Raw genomic sequence first — 17,217 nt, 5'->3', positions numbered from 1 at the left:
ATAGCCTATCACCGTCAGGGTACTCCATCTAATCTACCAATAAACAATGTCAGGGGGGAAAGTTACTTTTAAGACTTTACAAAGGTACTCCCCCAAAATAGTACCAAGTTTATTAAACTTTATTAAAGGTAACTAATAAATTTACCAATTACCAGTTTAAATGCTTTGACCACAGTGTAAAAAAGATGTTTCTTATCTGCCACAATGTTCATCGCACATGATTCAAAACAAGATCGTAGTTTGATGCTAACGGTGAGCGTAATGTGTCACTTCCAGTGTTTTGTGTACTGATAGTGACTGCTTCTTGCTCTCACTACAGTTAACTCGAGCTAGTGCAGCGGCTTTGGGACGCTGTCCAAACGAAACATACGTTATGTTTCCGTACAAAAACAACAATAATCTGAATAACGCTTTATCCCCCAATGCTGCCAATAAATAATTATGATCCTTTCTCTTTTATGTTGGGAAGTTAAATGCCATCATGTTAGATGATTGGCAGTGAAAAACAGGGGAATGGCCACACTGTGATATGAAGTTGGTTTCCTGAACAGGTGAAGTCCACTTGGATTCTAAAGTCTTAATCAGAAAGGATAAAATGAGTTAAAGTGAAGAATTTGAGAATTGAGAAGCTGATCTGAAAATGATATTCAGATCCTCGTAGCTTGCCCTTTTCATTCATCCCATAACTGTTACATCTCTCTTCCTGTTTCCGTCCCTCTTTCTGCCTCTCTCAATTAAACTGACTTCTTTCAATGCATCTCAGCTGAAGTGAATTCAGTCTGGTTTAATGTAATTTTGCCTGGGTGTCTTAGTTTGAGTGAGATAATAAAAAATACCTGCCTTATAAATTCATAAACACTTCCCTGTTCATAATGATGAAGAGAGCTGGAGGTAAAATTTAAAACGAGACATCTTTTTTTTTCTTCTTTTTTTACAGTATCTGAGTCTACCAGTGCAGGCTGGATAGCAGAGATTCTGTATGGAGGAATACATTACAGAAAACAAATTAGTCAGCAAGATAGAAGAATGCCAGTGCAAATGGCCCTGGCTCTTATTTCCATCCTTATGAGATAACTGTACCCATTAGAAGGTTAAAGCTGCCGTGGTGTCCCTGCAAACACTCTGCCTTGGAAACGGCAGCAATCCGTCTTTAAACTTTGATGCAGCCAGAAAGCTCTCCTCATCCCTTCTCATCCCTTCCCCTCTGACCTGTGTGTGTGTGTGTGTGTGTGTGTGTGTGTGTGTGTGTGTGTGTGTGTGTGTGTGTGTGTGTGTGTGTGTGTGGAGTTACATATGTGCATGAGACAGAGAGGGGGGAGAGGGTAACAGCAAGAGAGGGAGCAGACAGAGAAAGAGATATGAGAGGGTGGGGCTGGATTGTCTGCCACCCAGGCCCAGGGAACATAAAGAGAAAAATACGGCCATAAAACCTCTCTATGACTATGAATACTAATACTGTCTCTGTGAGCCAAACCAACCGAGTCTGTCCTCTCTCTGTTCCCCTCTGTCTCGCTCAGAGAAATGATGTGGCTTAAAAATAAAGCAGAAATAGTGTGCTGCAGAGGAAGAATTGTAAAGCTCTGTATTTACACTATGTTAGACACAACACAGTTGTAGTACAGATGGAGAGGGAAGATTAGTTAGGAGCACTGGTGAGCCATTTTATATTTTACTATGCTGTGATGTTTTCCATGCTGATTTTTATTAATTTGTCTGTCTCTTGACAACAGATTATATAGCTGTAAGAATTAACAACAGAAGTGGGAAACAGACTGCTAGCACTGATAGTAAGAATGAATACCGCCCTGCCTACAACCCCCGGGGTCCAAACACCCAGCTGTGTATTTTTATGGTTGGTTGGATTTCTCACCGCACTTTAAGTAGTAACCCTTTAGGTTTTTACGTAGTTATTGTATATTGTCATGTACTGGAAGAGCAAGGTGCTTGGCTGTATATGTTTAGATGAGTATTGGGAATAACTGTATACAGTATATATATATATATATATATATATATATATATATATATGTGTGTGTGTATGTGTGTGTGTGTGTGTGTGTGTGTTGAAGTATATGCAGGGATTTATAGCAACTACAAGGAACTTAAATTTTGTGCTGATTTTGGCACCCCCATGAGCACCACAGCTTTGTTCCTTAGGAAAGTCATGTCTCACAATGTATTTAACCACAATATAAAATGTAAAAAAAAAATAGATAAAGTATGTCTCCTGCTTACTTTCAACTGGCTTACTACTCACTGTCAAACTTTGCCTTGGAAAATTCACACATTGGCTCCTCATGTCTTTATGCCATAAATCATTTTCTCTGATTTTGCAGGGAATCAGACCTGTGATAGGCATTAACACTAACTATAGAAATAGCCAGTCCCTTTGCTGATGCTGTTGTTTGTTTACGTAGATCATATAGACGCTTCAGTATTTAATTTAAATTGTTTCATAACAAGTTAAAAACTTGTTGTAGTTGCTTTAATAAACACTTTAGTCAAATATTGTATAATAGGAATAAAAATTAAAACAATTCACAGTTATTTGCATTACATCAAACCCCATCTTATATATTTATGGTCAGCATTTTTTCAGCAGAAGCGAGTTAATGTATTTACATTCAGTAATTACCTCTTTGTAGTAGTTCTCATTATTAATGGCGGACTCCGCCATTCCCAAGTGGAACTCAAACTATTCTATATAGGCCCAGGGGATTAACAGGACACAATATATCACTGTACTTCGGTGCTACTGTTGTAATCTTATCTATTTGATAAAGGTTTCCCTGTTACTGCTTATGCAAAACAAACATTTCCCTCTGCTGCTGCTGCTTCACATTAAAAGCATTCAAGTGGTAAACCACCGGGTGGCTTTTATTGTGAAGCTGCAAGGGAAAATGCTATGTATTTGTCACAGAGGTTTGTGCTTGTGTTGATACCTCTACAAAAAAAAGACAACCGCCATTTTTTCCAATTTAAGTCAGAAAATCGGTTTCAGTTTTTGTAAATGGACAATGGAACAAGAAGTAACAGCCACAGCGAGATGTTAGATGAAAAGCTGCAGCCGAAAGGCTTAGCCTGTGGTTTGTGAGAACCAGCACTCCTCCAACTTGTAATTCGTCTAAACAACTCTTTCCACTGCAACTCACACTGTGCACGCGTCATGTGATCAGATCACGGTTGCTCACAGCATGATGGAAAAAAGGCCAATTACTGACTTTCCTCTATATAAAAACATAACGCGAGGAATCCTCTCAGCGCACAGTTTGATTGGCTGCATTGTAAACAGAAACACCAGTTGTTCTTCTTCTGTTGTGTTTCCTGACAGAGCGGCTGCTCAAGGCTGGTTGGCAGCCCATTTGGTTGTGTCATTTCCAACAGAATTTCACGGACCTGTTGTGAAACTCACTTGTCGTTACAAGTAAACACCAAATTAACAAAAATAAATAAATAATGAATCCATTCTTTTTTCAATATTGAATTTGTACTAAAGCTACTTTTGAAATCTGATCAATAATATAATTATTTGTTCCTGCAGGTCACCAGATATTTTATTTATAGCGTTATTTCTTGATTTTGTTTTCTTGTTTTTTAACCATACCATCAGCTGTTTCAAGCCACGGTTTCTAAATGTTCTGTATTTTATGGTCAGGTGATCCTTACAAATACCTGTACTTTCATGGTGCCCCCCTTGCAGCGAGCTTTTCTATGACTAATGTTGGAGGACAGAAGAAAAAGTCGTAATCTCTCAAGCATTTCTAATGAGTTTTTCTCCTACAATTATTTGATAAGAGCAGACAAGACTGGAGGCAGCGTGTATGATACACTAGCTCCTACTGCCGAGGTGAGAGCTCTGCTGATTACACACAGAGCCATTTACACACTCACACTCACACAAACACGCACGCACACACACACACACACACACACACACACCCAGAGGCTTACAGTCCGTCATCTCAGAGTGCAACAATCCTAATAATAACATGAGAGGCTGAAGTTATGACCGGCAGGCACACCTAAGTTACCAATCTGGGTCTCCTTATTTTGAACACACACACACACACACACACACACACACACACACTACAACTTACAACCCTTCCACCTCTTATCTTCACTACCATTCGACTTCTTTGCTCACACACACTCTCTTCCCACTTCCCCGACTCACCACACTGAGTCCCAGCTGCTCCCTCTGCAGGTAGGGCAGGTTTCTGCGCTCCAGGCTGGCCAGGTAGTGCTGCAGTCTGGAGTAGGTGTAGGGGTAGCAGTAGGCAAACTGGTATACGTCGTCCTCACGGTCGAAACAGAAGGCGAAGGACATGACATAGTTGCGCCGGTGGTCAGGACAACGGTAGTAGTACACGTTTTTGGCAGGAAGCCTCTGCCTGCAACAACAAACAGATTATAGAGAAATTAAGGAGGTCATTCACAGGACATGTCTTTAAATTTAAGGACATGAGGTCCCGGAGGGGTTACGGGCTGCATCAGGTGTAGATATGAGGCACAATGAGAGCACAGCACTTTTGCAAGAAAAGGAAAAAAAGTGCAGAAAGTGTAAAGATAGACAAGGAAACTGACTCATGAGTTACACATAAAGAGTTGAGAAATCATAACACAGAAGTTGCATCAACTTGTCAGTTTGCCATCTTCCAGAGATGTTGAGTTCAGCTGGCAAAGGAGAACAAGAACTGAAGGGAGTAAGGAGATATCACCTGATAATCAAGCTGCTGGGAAACCCGTCAAAGTTAGCTGTTACTTGAATAAAGAGCTGATTTAAAACAAACAACAATTTCTGATCATTAATCACAACTTGGTGATTCATCATTTGTGACCACACAAAACTGCAATTTACTATCTAATGTAAAGCCAGGAACAGCAAACAACAAAATGTAACTGGTAGATTGAAGATGAAAATTAATGTAAACAGCAAAACAATACAATTAAATGACAAAGAATGATAAATTGTCAACTAACTTCAAAAGTAAATTGACTAAATAAATTATAGTTGTTTAGCAATTCAAACTTCTTTTTAAAAAAACTCAAATATGAGTAACTTTTGCCGCTTTGTCCCAATATTGAAAGGTCAAACACTGAGTATGCAACAAAAATGATTATTAAACAGCAGATAAAGTATTTCACAATATAATCCTTATTTCCAACAATACGTTTTGCTCTCCAAAAACAAGAGAGCTCACCTTTCAAAAGGCAACTGGAGAATTTCTCATTACAGTTGAAATGATTGAAATGTTTGTGTTTAAAAAATGCTGAATATGTCACTATTGTACTGTGTGTGGTGTTTTTCATGCACAATTGAGAAAAGCAGAAAATATGTTTCCTTTTTTTCCTCAGGTTATAGCTTGTGAGCAATTTAGAACAATTAAATCAGGCTAGTAATCTGTTTGTGTCATGTTTCATGTTGTATTGAGAGTTGTACAGTGTTTGTATTGTACTGCGTGTTCAGTGTTGTGTCTTCTTCTTTGCTGAATTGCGTGTTGCATGTTGCATGCTGGGCCCAGTGTGAAATAAAGCTGACTGATCCATGCACCTCATGGGCGATCGATGGGGTACAGGACAGTACTGCTGCAGTCCACAGAACTTCTCTGCTTACTCAACATGTTTTCTTTTCACACTCTTCCACTCGTCTATCTTTGTCTTCCTCTCTTCCTTCGTTCAGCTCTCACCACTGAGACACGGACGGAGGGAGGTTGTATGCATGCAAGATACTGGATTTGCCTTCTTTCTCTCTTCCTCTACTTTCCCCTTTCCCTGTGTTTTTTCCAAATATCTCTCGTCTTGTCCCGTCACTCACTGACTTGACAGTTTACGTAGAAGAAGACCAAGCATGGGGAACAACAGTGCTGCCACAGGAGCTGTGGCACACGCTCTGAGAGAGGAGGATAAAAGTAAAGAAGAAGATGAGGACGATGAGTGACTGGTGGGGGGTTTGGGGTGTTGGGAGAAGGGAGAAAGGTGGAATAAGGAGATAAGGGGAAGATGAGAGAGCAGGGTGATGGCAGATCTGGGCCTGATACAGAGATATATACGGGAAGGGGTGGCGGCTAGCAGCGTAGCGCCTGTGTGATGGCGGTGCTGGCTAGTGAGCTAGCGTCTCCGGCGACAGATCAGATGAAGATGCTATCGGGGCTGTGATAGGAACAGGGCCTGATAATCAACAAACAGGACAGACTGCTCTGCGCCAACTCTGACGGAGTGAACTTCTCTCTCTGACTCACCTCTGAGGAGAGAGGACAGGAAGGAGACACATAAGAGTTTTATGTGTTTGCTCAGACACCTAATACATCAGATTCGCCGACGGACCTGCATAGGAATGCACAGTGAACACACTTGCATGCATTTTCAAACACTTGAAGATGTCCCTGCAGGTACCTAGTAAAACAAAAAGCTAAATCACTCGGCCCCTCTCAGACACAGGGAAAGAAGGGAGAGAAAGGCAGGGCTGATTATTCCTTCAGAGGAGGAGAGAGGAGAATGTATCTGCATGTGGCTATCGCAGCAGAATACTAATGCAGCCAGTGGCCAGCTATACCACACCCAGCCTTCCCACTGGAGCCAGATTACCAGCCTCGTCTTACAGCTGGACAAAGAAATAACGGAAAAAACGTCCAATCTCTTTTTAAAAAATGAGAGCAATTTTTGAATATTATTCATATTAGACCACATGGGTTTGAAGTAGAGCATACTGTGAATAAAACTGACCGGCAAGGACAAAATAAACCTCCACATGACACACGCCTACACACAACCATACCCCTCACACACACACCGGTACATTACTGTGGTGCCAGCCCTCCAAGGTGCAGGTTAATTAAAATAAGATGACACCTCACCTCTTTACATATTTCCCTGTTTGGCTTTGCCCATCCATGCAATCCCACTTCTCTCTGTTTCTCCTTCTCCTTCTCTCTACTGGGCAATGTGTGACCTTGCCGGAGACTGGAAAAGTCCTGGCTATTGATTTTAATTACTGCTGCTTGTCCCGTCACGGTATTATAGTTATAGGCCAGAGAAAATAGCGCTGTGACTTCTTATGGAAAGAGACTGCCTTGAAGGCCTGTATCTGCTTTAGGTACCGCTGTCATGCACACAAATATGAAAAATGCACAAAATCTTCAGCACATGCACATTAATGCACACAGTCCCTTTGGTTTTTATCTAAGCGGTGGCTGCTCCTGCTCCTGCTCCTGCTCGGCAGCTGGCAATTTGTTTTATCTAAATGGTACCTCCCAGTGCCTCTCCCCTGCCCATCTCTTGACGTGGTACAGTGCCGTCGCTCCCAAACAAAATTATCACGGCGTGGGATGAGGGAGAAAAATGGAGAAGCTTCCCCCAGATGATAACACACTCACACATGGTTTTACAATTCAGTGATTACAGAGACACAAACACACACAAACAGGAATATGCAAAGAGTCACACACTGAAACGAAACAGCAAACTCAAACCGTGTGTGAGCTACATCAAGGTCATTCCTTTGACAGCGAGCTGCGGGACAAGTTAACTGCCAGAGCATCTCATCACAGCCTTACAGAATAAAGAGAAGGACACAGAGCAAAGAGAAATAGAGAGACTGAAACACTAGACAAAGGCAGAGGATGGCTGACAAATAGAGAAAGAGACAAGTAAAGAGACAAAGTCAGAGAGGAAGGGACAAAAAAAAAAGAGACAGGGAGGGAATGAAAAGGGAGAGGGTTTCATAGAGCTAGCAGGCAGCCTTTAGCGAGGTGTCACTTTGCTTGCCGGGTGCTTTTCTACTTCTGAACCATTGGTAGCTACAAACTCCCGCTCTGATTTTGATGGCACCGGCGTCTCTCTGAAGTTTCGAGATGAAGGCTTATAAATTGGTAGCTTTCATACAGGCGACATCTTGTCTATATTTTCAAATCAATCAAGCGTAGAGGACACGCCAATCACTGCTGCTCTGAGCACTCTCACAGACAAAGGCAAAAACATACAGGACAAAACTCGCCAGGCCTGGACGCACACACACACACACTCATCTACTCCCTTTTATTTTCTATCTCTGTTGTCTCTTTCGGCTTGTCAAACATTCATCCTGTCAACTGTTAGGAAGGTTAAATGTCTTCCAATATGCCCGTGCAGCTGTCAAGCTCCGCAGATCCCCACCAGCTCATTTAAGGCTAATAGTTAGTCCGTTTGGCAAACATTTCACATTGAATGACATATTTCTTTACTCCCTCTGTGTTACAACGCCAATAATTGAAGAGGCAATATTTCTTGGCACTCTAAAATGAAGCCAGATGTTAGATAGGCTCATTGTTTTTAAAAACACGGCCCGGTGTTCTTGTTTTGCATACTAAGTCAAGCAGAAAACAGCCTCTGAATCATTTGAGGAGTGTCAAACGTGTGGCTATGTATATTCATGTGTGAAGAAGTGTGCATGCGTGTAGACATGATGGGATATATATTCTTGACGCATCCATCTATCTTTTTTGGATGCAAATCAAGTTGCAACAAAGCTTTCTGGAGACACTGTTACTAGGCAACCTGCGCTTGCTTTGTAATTTGGTCGGCCTGCTCTATAATGTATGTGGTGGTACAGTATATCTATCAGGATGAGGCTTTACAAGAATGTTTCCTTCGATTGGAACTACGACCAGTGGAGGAAGAGCATCAGATGTGCAGGAGGAAGTCAGATTCTGATGTCGCATCGCTGAGGAGCCACGTACGTCGCCTACAGGGAGTCTGTAGGGGAGCTAGAACCAATGAAAATGCAAGACACAGGTTGAGAGGAAACCTGGGCAAGGGTTCACCTGTGCAACTCATTCTCATTCTCCGTTGTGACATACGGATGCTTCAGCGGTGTCACTATTTACGCACAGGGTAGCCCTGTGCTAAGGTTGTGTTTAGGAACAGCCCATAGGTGTGTATAGGCAACAAAAAACCAGCTATGTCTCCGTACTTCACCATCTGCTGTAATGCGTCTGCTGCCATCTTGCTGACGTAGTAGTGATTGACAGCCAAGCAAAGTTTAACAGGGCGGATTCCCGAATCCAGCTGGAGGACGGGATGGTGGATGGGTCGAACAAGCGGCGGATTTACACCGAGGAGAGCGGGGTTTCCGTCCCGTGTGAAAACAAAAGTAAACCATTTTTAACTTAAGGTACGTGAATCACATTTTTAAACGTAACTTGCGTTTTTTACGTAACTTGCGGCAGTCACGTGACCATTGTCATTACTTCTCTTCTGGCATTTACGTACTTCTTACCAGAAGCTTTTGGCCTAAACCTAAGGTCAGTGGTTTTAAAACATGACATCTTTTTTGCAACCACGGCCCGTAAGTGTGTGCTATTTTTAGAACGTACCATTGTTCCGCGAGCCGCGATACGTACCTACATGCCATAATTTGTGGTACTGACACACAACCTCTTCTGCCATTTATGTTGGAGAACTAGTTGTTAGGAAACAAAATGACTAGGCCATGATTTTTTAAATAATAATGGTGATAGAAATTTTACCTTATGTCATTCATTTGCAACATGAAGCAAAGTTGTTGTTGCACCTTGAGGAAAACAGGCTATGTCGGTGTTCTTCTACTGCATAATCAATCAATATATCCTGCATACTGCAGAGTAAATGAATGATTAAGTATGACATTAACAACAGACCGTTCACATCTCAGAAAATGTCACAGCAAATTTCAAACAGGTGCTATTTGAATAAACTGTGATTCAGAACACAGCCTATAAACAGACGTGTGAACATGCTTTTTTCTTAACGTGTGCCAGCAACATCAACAAGCATGACTGTTGTTTTTGTGACAGAACATACAACCCCAATCTCCAAATTGTGAAAAAAAACGTAACAAAAACAGAATGCAAAAATGAAACATCTTTTCTGACCTTCATTCAGTTGAATAAAGTACAAAGATAGATAAGATAAACAATGCACAAACAGACACATTCTGAATTTGATGTATTCTGTTTTTATAAAGGATTTCTGCAGCGTCGCAACTTATTTTCCTCCTAGTGAAAGATGCTGTGTGTGACCACCTGTTGATGGTCAGTCATGTAGTGTAAAAACCACAAAAACTTCAAGACTCCCAACAACAACTCAGCAAGTTGTGTGGTGTGACGACTTTTAAAGTTATGTGTCAAACAGATATTATTCATTTTCACTATTTTAACAGGGTTTATCATAATTTGCAGCAGTATGTTTAAGCATAAAATTGAGACAATGCACATTACGACCAGCGCTGCAGATGTGAAACAGACAGGATTAACACTGCTTGTAGGTTCTTCTGGCTAGCAGCACTCAGGTTTTGCTGGAAGCAATAACACTCGTGAATTATGGACTTTTCCTGTAACAAGAGAGCTGAGAGTTGCACACCTGTGGAGACAACAGGCCGTTAGCAACCTCCTCAGGTCATGGACAGCCCTCTGATGAGGCTGAAACACAACAGAGTAAAGCACTCTCACCTGATGGCTGCATCAAAACACCCAGGAGCTTTACTCTCATCAGGTGGCCTTCACACTGCTTCCTGTTAGAGGCAGTGTCGCAGTTCTACTCTTCCCTGTTTGCTTTAATATTCACATAGGTACATGGAAGACTAGTCAATTTAATTAGTTAATCCCAGGTTTGGCACCTTTGAGACTTGAAATTAAATTCAAGGTGAGTTAGCTGTTAAATCGGTCAGAATCAGATCACACCCACCGCACTCCACCTTTCAGATTATGCAGCGGACATAAAAATGTGAAAGATATTTCCATAAAATTCTGAAAGCAGTCATAAATCTTGGACTCTCATCTAAATAAAATACATAAGCTGTTCATAGACTGTATATAAATAAGAAGCTGTTATATGAGTAACCCAGTTTGTTCTGCTGATATGTGTAATACAGAGGGAGTGGCTGTGGGTGTGTGTGGCTGTTTTCTGTCAGTCCGAGTTATTTTCCAGTAATTCATCTCTAGTTCATATCACCCTCTCCCAACATTGTTTTCTACTTCTTAGTAGAGAAACACCTTGTACTTTGCTCTTGTAACTTTATATTTTAAGCTTTCTGCCTTTTTTTACCCTCTGAGATCGGCAGGATTGCCCAGCTGACATTATTGTATTTAAGAGGCTGTAGAAGGCCACAGTAAAGATGTTTGTATCATATTAAACTAGACAACCTAAGTCAGCATTAGCTTGTCGGGAAGGGAGGTAAATAATACCCAAAGTAAGGCTAAATTTTAGTGAGGGAAAAACTAATATGGCCTTTTTTAAAGGGGCCCTTGACCTCTGATCTCAAGATATCTGAATAAAAATGGGCTCTTTGGTTCCCCAGGAGTCTCTCTGAAAAGGCACCTAACCAAAACCCACTGTCCTGTTCATAATGTATTTTTTACTAGAAAATCTGACAAAACTAGAACCAATTCTATGTGGTAATTACTGTCAACCTGCTGTCTCCCTCTAAAGACCCCCTAATGCCCTCAGAAAGACAAAAATGGTTGGGCCTCTCTTTGTTAAATACAGTATATGTCACAGAGATACTCTGACCACACGGACTCAATACCCTCACAATAGTGATCTAGACACACACACAAGAGTAGAAACTAAATTCTAAAAAATAAATGGCTGCAATGTAAATATGACTGTGTGCTACCGCCTCTATCTCCAGCTCCTAATCTGTTCCACTCTAAATCTGCCAGGGATGTACAGCACTCATACATTCACATGGGACACTTTTATCACCCCAGAGGGGGTACACAGAGATGAAGACACAGGAGGATTTACTGTAGCTGCTCTAACTCATGGAGAGAGTGGCAATGAGGAAAAATATATACAGAATATAGATTTCTTTTCAATCCCTCTGTCCTTGTTGAATTTTCTCATCATTAAGTCTCCAGTGCAGTTTTTCATTTGTCATCTTCAGACTTCTGCCTGATCATTTCCTGAGTATCTGATTTAAGCAGCTCCTTGGGGTGTTTTAATCACAACTGCACAATATGTTTCAGTAATTTGACATTTCCTAAATATATCAAGACAAATACACTGAACTTAAAATTAAATCCAGAGGTTGTTTTAAATGTTCTTTTTGATAGTGGAAAGGCAGGATTTCACTACTGAGCAGTGTGACATTGCCTGGATGGACCAGTAGAGGGCCACACATTTGAGTGAGAGGTGACCTGTTGAGAGGTAAAAGTAGAGAACTCATAGAGAGGAAGAGAGACAGGTTTTGTTTTTTTTTGCTTTTTAAATTAACACTTAAGTGTACAATGACTACTTTGTTCTGCTAAATGTCTTCTCACACAAACAGAAATATGACCACCTGCTGAATAATGCAGCTTGGTTGTAACAACAGTTTAGCAAACACATGTATCTGATAATTAAAAACCACATGGCATCCATAACTTCATAATTAGATGGATAAAATACATATTTTTATTGTATAAGCAACTTCAAAAGAGAGACAGTGACTAACTGGCAGTTTAGGACACAAAACACTGTGACGGACTGTGAACTTTTCTGAATCAGTCAATCCTCAGGCACAGTAAAAAAAAAAAGAAAAGAAAAGAAAAAGTAAAACTTGCCCCATTATATCCCAAAGGGGTCTCAGCTAGATTGAGCATGCTGGGTTTGCTGGTAGCTAGCTCCCCTGCGTCTTGTGGGGCAGCAGGGCAATTAGCAGAAAGCAGATAATCACTGTGCCCTCGCCACTATGGCGCCACTGGTCCCCTATGGGGCAACAGGGCAGGTGCACATTCGTCTGGAATAATGGGGGGTACAGAGGAAAAACACACACACACACAACCATAATAAAAAATCAAACACACACACTTATCTAATAAAATGATGATGTCAGCTTTAAGCCCCTGGTGAGTGGCTGTGGGGTGTAAGATAGTGAGAGTGGGGGAGAGGAGTGGGCTGTGGGGTGTGTGTGTGTGTGTGTGTGTGTGTGTGTGTGTGTGTTTCTGTGTTTTTTTCAAAGAGGAGAGCGAAGAGATCATCCATCTATAATTGTGTGATGCAGCATTTCCCAGAGTGCAACATTATACTCCCATCACATTATCTATGTCTGTGTGTCTACTGTACAAGTGTGTGTGTGTGTGTGTGTGTGTGTGTGTGTGTATGTGTGTGTGTGTGTGTGTGTGTGTGTGTGTCCATGAGCGTGGACGGAATAGACCAACTGGCGCCAGACTAAATCATAATAATTATGTTTCAAGTGACTAGACACATGCACACATAAAGACAAAGGCTCCACACACACACACACACACACACACACACACACACACACACACACACACACACACACACACACACACACACCACTGTCAAGGTACATGGTGTGTATATGTTGGCACTTTAAGGTCGTGATCATGTGATCATACAGTGGACGTAACTCTATTTGTGAGAGTCCAGTCCATTAGTCCATTAGTGATGTTCTCTGATAGCAGAGACCAGGCCTGACCAAGCCCATCGACACTTCATTGTTTCCTTTTCTTTTCTTTTCCTTCTTTCACTTTCTTTCTTTAATTTTAAGAAATTCAGTGCATGTTGCCAACGTCTGAACTGTTTTAATTACATAAGTAATGACTGGTTTTAGCAAATGAAATCATCACTGTAGAGATGACAATGATGAAAGAATACACTCTGATCTCACTGTGTCTGAGTCAGGCTGGTAGGGGGACAAGTGATCTGAGATCAAGCATCAGCAGCACCGCTCCTGTATCCCCTGAATGTGTATGTTTGTGTATGTGTGTGAGTGTGAGAGCGTGTGTGTAAGGAAAAGGGTCACACAGAGTGATGAGATCATTCTCTCTGGAAATTTACTCAGTGGAAGGCGATGCAACACGCATGATACATTCTGAAATCACTTTTTATTAAATTCCACATAGAGATGAGCTCACCTCCTGTAGTCCATTACACTGATCAGAATGACTTGCTGCTGGGGGAAAATAACCAACACCTTGAATAATGCAATGATGAGCAAAATAAATTATGAATTATCATTTCGTCACAATCAGTGCTGCTGATTTTGCAATATTGGTTCATTTGCCTAGCTTAGGCTTGTTAAAAAATATAACAGGCAGAACTAAGTTAACCTAAACATTGTTACTGTATTTTTAACTTCTGACTGACAATAGAAAAAAACCTAACATCTATATAAATGTGTGTAGCTGCCGTACAAATGACTTGTTTAAAACATCAGGTACCACATAATAAGTAATGGTATGGTATACAATGACTAACATAAGTATATGGACAGTAGATATCGTCTCAACAAATGTATAATAGAGGATGCTAAAAGATTGTAGAGAAATATCTGGAATATATACAGTAGGTCAGGAGGAAGGAGAGTTACATGATACTAAAAGTGGTCAGTAATGAGAAACAAAAAGAATAGAAAAGTGTGTGATAATAATTTCTCTTTAAAATAAAGATATTAGTATATCTTGTATAAAGATAAAATATTTGGAAGAGAGGGTTGAGGTGACTGTATCTTGCTTGTGTGTTGCTGCTACTAGAGTTAGCTTCCATAACTTGAGGTACACCAAAAAGTTAACGTCTACTTGTCACAGTGTCAGAGATACGCATTGCCACGCCTCTATCCTGATTGACAGCTCGGCATGGTAGCAACTTGTTGATTAACAAGAAGCCACGCCCTGAAACATACTGCGCTTTATCGTCTATTTTACTCTAAATGCAACCACAATTTACAATATAAACATTGTGCTGTATTAAAGAAGACTTGGAACTAGTGATTGAAACCATAATCTCATTAGGAAAATGTTTAATAAATCAGGAGAGAAGTTTTAATTTTCTCATATACCACACCATCTTTTTGGCAACCAGTAGAGTTGTCCCCTGATTGCCATTAACATAAAGTAGATTGAAGCACTTTCGCATTGGCTTCACTTTCCATATCCAACGAGCTAGAACAGTGGCTCCCTGGCTGTGACCAAAACATTTATACGAAAGAAAAGGTTTATTTGTTTACATTTTAATTTTTAAAGCAATTTGTGTTCTTCAATTGTAAAAATGTGCAGCTTTTATACGGCATAAAAACATTTTTTTAATTATTTTTTTTAACTTTTTGGTCAACTTAAATGTGCATCATAGCTTACAAAAGTCTATGACACGCCACCTTAACCTCTACATTTTGACAACTTCAAGTCTAGTTTTAAGTGTCAAGCATCTCATTTGCACTTTGGTTCTCACTGCTTTATGACAAAATCATATTGATAAATGCTAATTATGACCTATTAGTAAAGGTGGTAGGCTAGTTTAGACTTAGTAGGCTGTTTTATCGTCATTGTAAGGTTTGAGATGTTTTGCGGCTCCTACTACTCCCACATTTCTTTCCACATTTTTTGGCCAACAGTGGCTCTTTTGCACATAAAGGTTGCCGACCCCTGAGCTAGAATGATCAGCTAATTTCTTCAATGTTTAATTACATTACATTACCAGATGATCCATTCTTACTCTACAAAATGTGAGTGATTCTGTCAATCAAAGTTGTAAACAGCAGTTTGTTTTTTTTACTTCATGAATGAGTGGTTATCAAAATGACACCATGGCTGATACATTTTTGTGAGGTGTCCTGACACTTTGAGGCCACAGAAGTGATGCCACACCAGAGCTGCTTATTGAGTGATCAGCACGCAAACCCCATGTTGTCTCTGTCACAACATCAGTAGAATAGTTCTTGTCCAAAATCTCTATCTCTCTCTTTCCCCCTCCCTCCTGCTTCCATCATGCCTCAGTGTCCCTCTCTCCCTCTCCATCCTCCCTGAGGGCCCGGCTGGCCTCGGCACAAAGATGCCAGCCTGTCTGCCCGCATTTCCCCTGGCACGGCGGTGGCAGCTGGGGGCCTGGCTGCCCTGTCTGCCTCCGTACTCCCCGGTATATCACACATACGCACACACACACACACACACACACAAACACACACTCCACATTCACAGCTTGCAGCCAGACTGGTGTCACCATGCGTGTGCCAGGGGTAGCAGCACCCACAGGAGGGGAGGGCTGGAGGGAAGAGAAGGAACAGGGTGGGGTGGGTGGATGGGTGCTTGGGCTCTCAGACAGCCAGATGCTGCCAATTAACTTCTCCGGCCGCCATGGGGCTGTAGGGGGAGAGTCTGGCACCTGTACCATCCAACCCCCCCCAAACACACACACACACACACACACACACACACACACACACACTCTTTACACGCATACATTTCCTTGTGGCTGATGGTAGTAGAGGCTTGTGTGGGAGACGAGGGCCACATGTTGCCTCAGAGCGTGGGATACAAACACACACATGGTTTACTGTATCTGCTGAACTCTCATGACCTCTGCCTAAATCCTCTCCTCTCCTCTGATATATATGTACGTATATGTAGTGTATGTACGTATGTATGTATGTATGTATGTATGTATGTATGTATGTATGTATGTGTGATACATGTATGTGTGTGTGTGTGTGTGTGTGTGTGTGTGTGTTTTTGTAACTGTATGGGTATATATATCTATATATTTTATTTTATTTTATTCATTTTCTTTGGTTGTTTTTTTTTGTGGAGTGATAAGGGCGTATGTCTAATTTCCTTGCATTTGTTTTTTGTGATTATAAAATTAATAAAGGGTTTGTTAAAGGTTAAAGGTCTCCTCTCCTCTCCTCTCCTCTCCTCTCCTCTCCTCTCCTCTCCTCTCCTCTCCTCTCCTCTCCTCTCCTCTCCTCTCCTCTCCTCTCCTCTCCTCCTCTCCTCTCCTCTCCTCTCCTCTCCTCTCCTCTCCTCTCCTCTTTCCCTTTCTCTTCCCACCATCAACAGGTGTGCAGGGTCAATGTACACTATGTATTGACATACGTCTGCATGCACAGTTGTTCGGCGGTCACTGTGACCTTCACCATGTGAATATGACCCACAGATAAAAGCCTTTCTCCTCTCACTCACTGTCTATACTGTATATATATATATATATGTGTGTGTGTGTGTGTGTGTGTGTGTGTGTGTGTGTGTGTGTGTGTGTATGCTTGTTTGTCTGTGTGTGCATGCTGTCAGGCTGTGTTGGTGATTATGCTAGACAGAAGGAATTACAGGCTATTACAGAAGAGAGCCTGTGGCTGCAGCAGCCAGAGCTGCACTGCCCTTTAAGGCTTATGGCTCTCAAAAAGCCAGCCTATTATTCCCACCACAGCACACAGCTGCCTGCTGAACGTCAAAGATATAAATATAGAAAACAAGCAGGAAT

At 41.4% G+C, this 17,217-nt stretch overlaps 1 protein-coding gene across 1 annotated transcript in view; it reads right to left on the bottom strand.

Moving 5' to 3' along the window:
• Positions 1-17,217, bottom strand: part of agbl4 (AGBL carboxypeptidase 4) — a 318,197-nt gene that overhangs the window by 142,506 nt on the left and 158,474 nt on the right. The window contains exon 5 of the mRNA XM_059341738.1: positions 4,178-4,394. Coding sequence (XP_059197721.1) covers positions 4,178-4,394 — 217 coding nt within the window. The remainder of the gene's footprint in view (positions 1-4,177; positions 4,395-17,217) is intronic.

Source organism: Centropristis striata, chromosome 9, assembly GCF_030273125.1.
Source record: "Centropristis striata isolate RG_2023a ecotype Rhode Island chromosome 9, C.striata_1.0, whole genome shotgun sequence".
NCBI classification, from domain to species: Eukaryota; Metazoa; Chordata; class Actinopteri; order Perciformes; family Serranidae; genus Centropristis; species Centropristis striata.
This window is presented reverse-complemented; position numbering and strand designations above follow the sequence as displayed.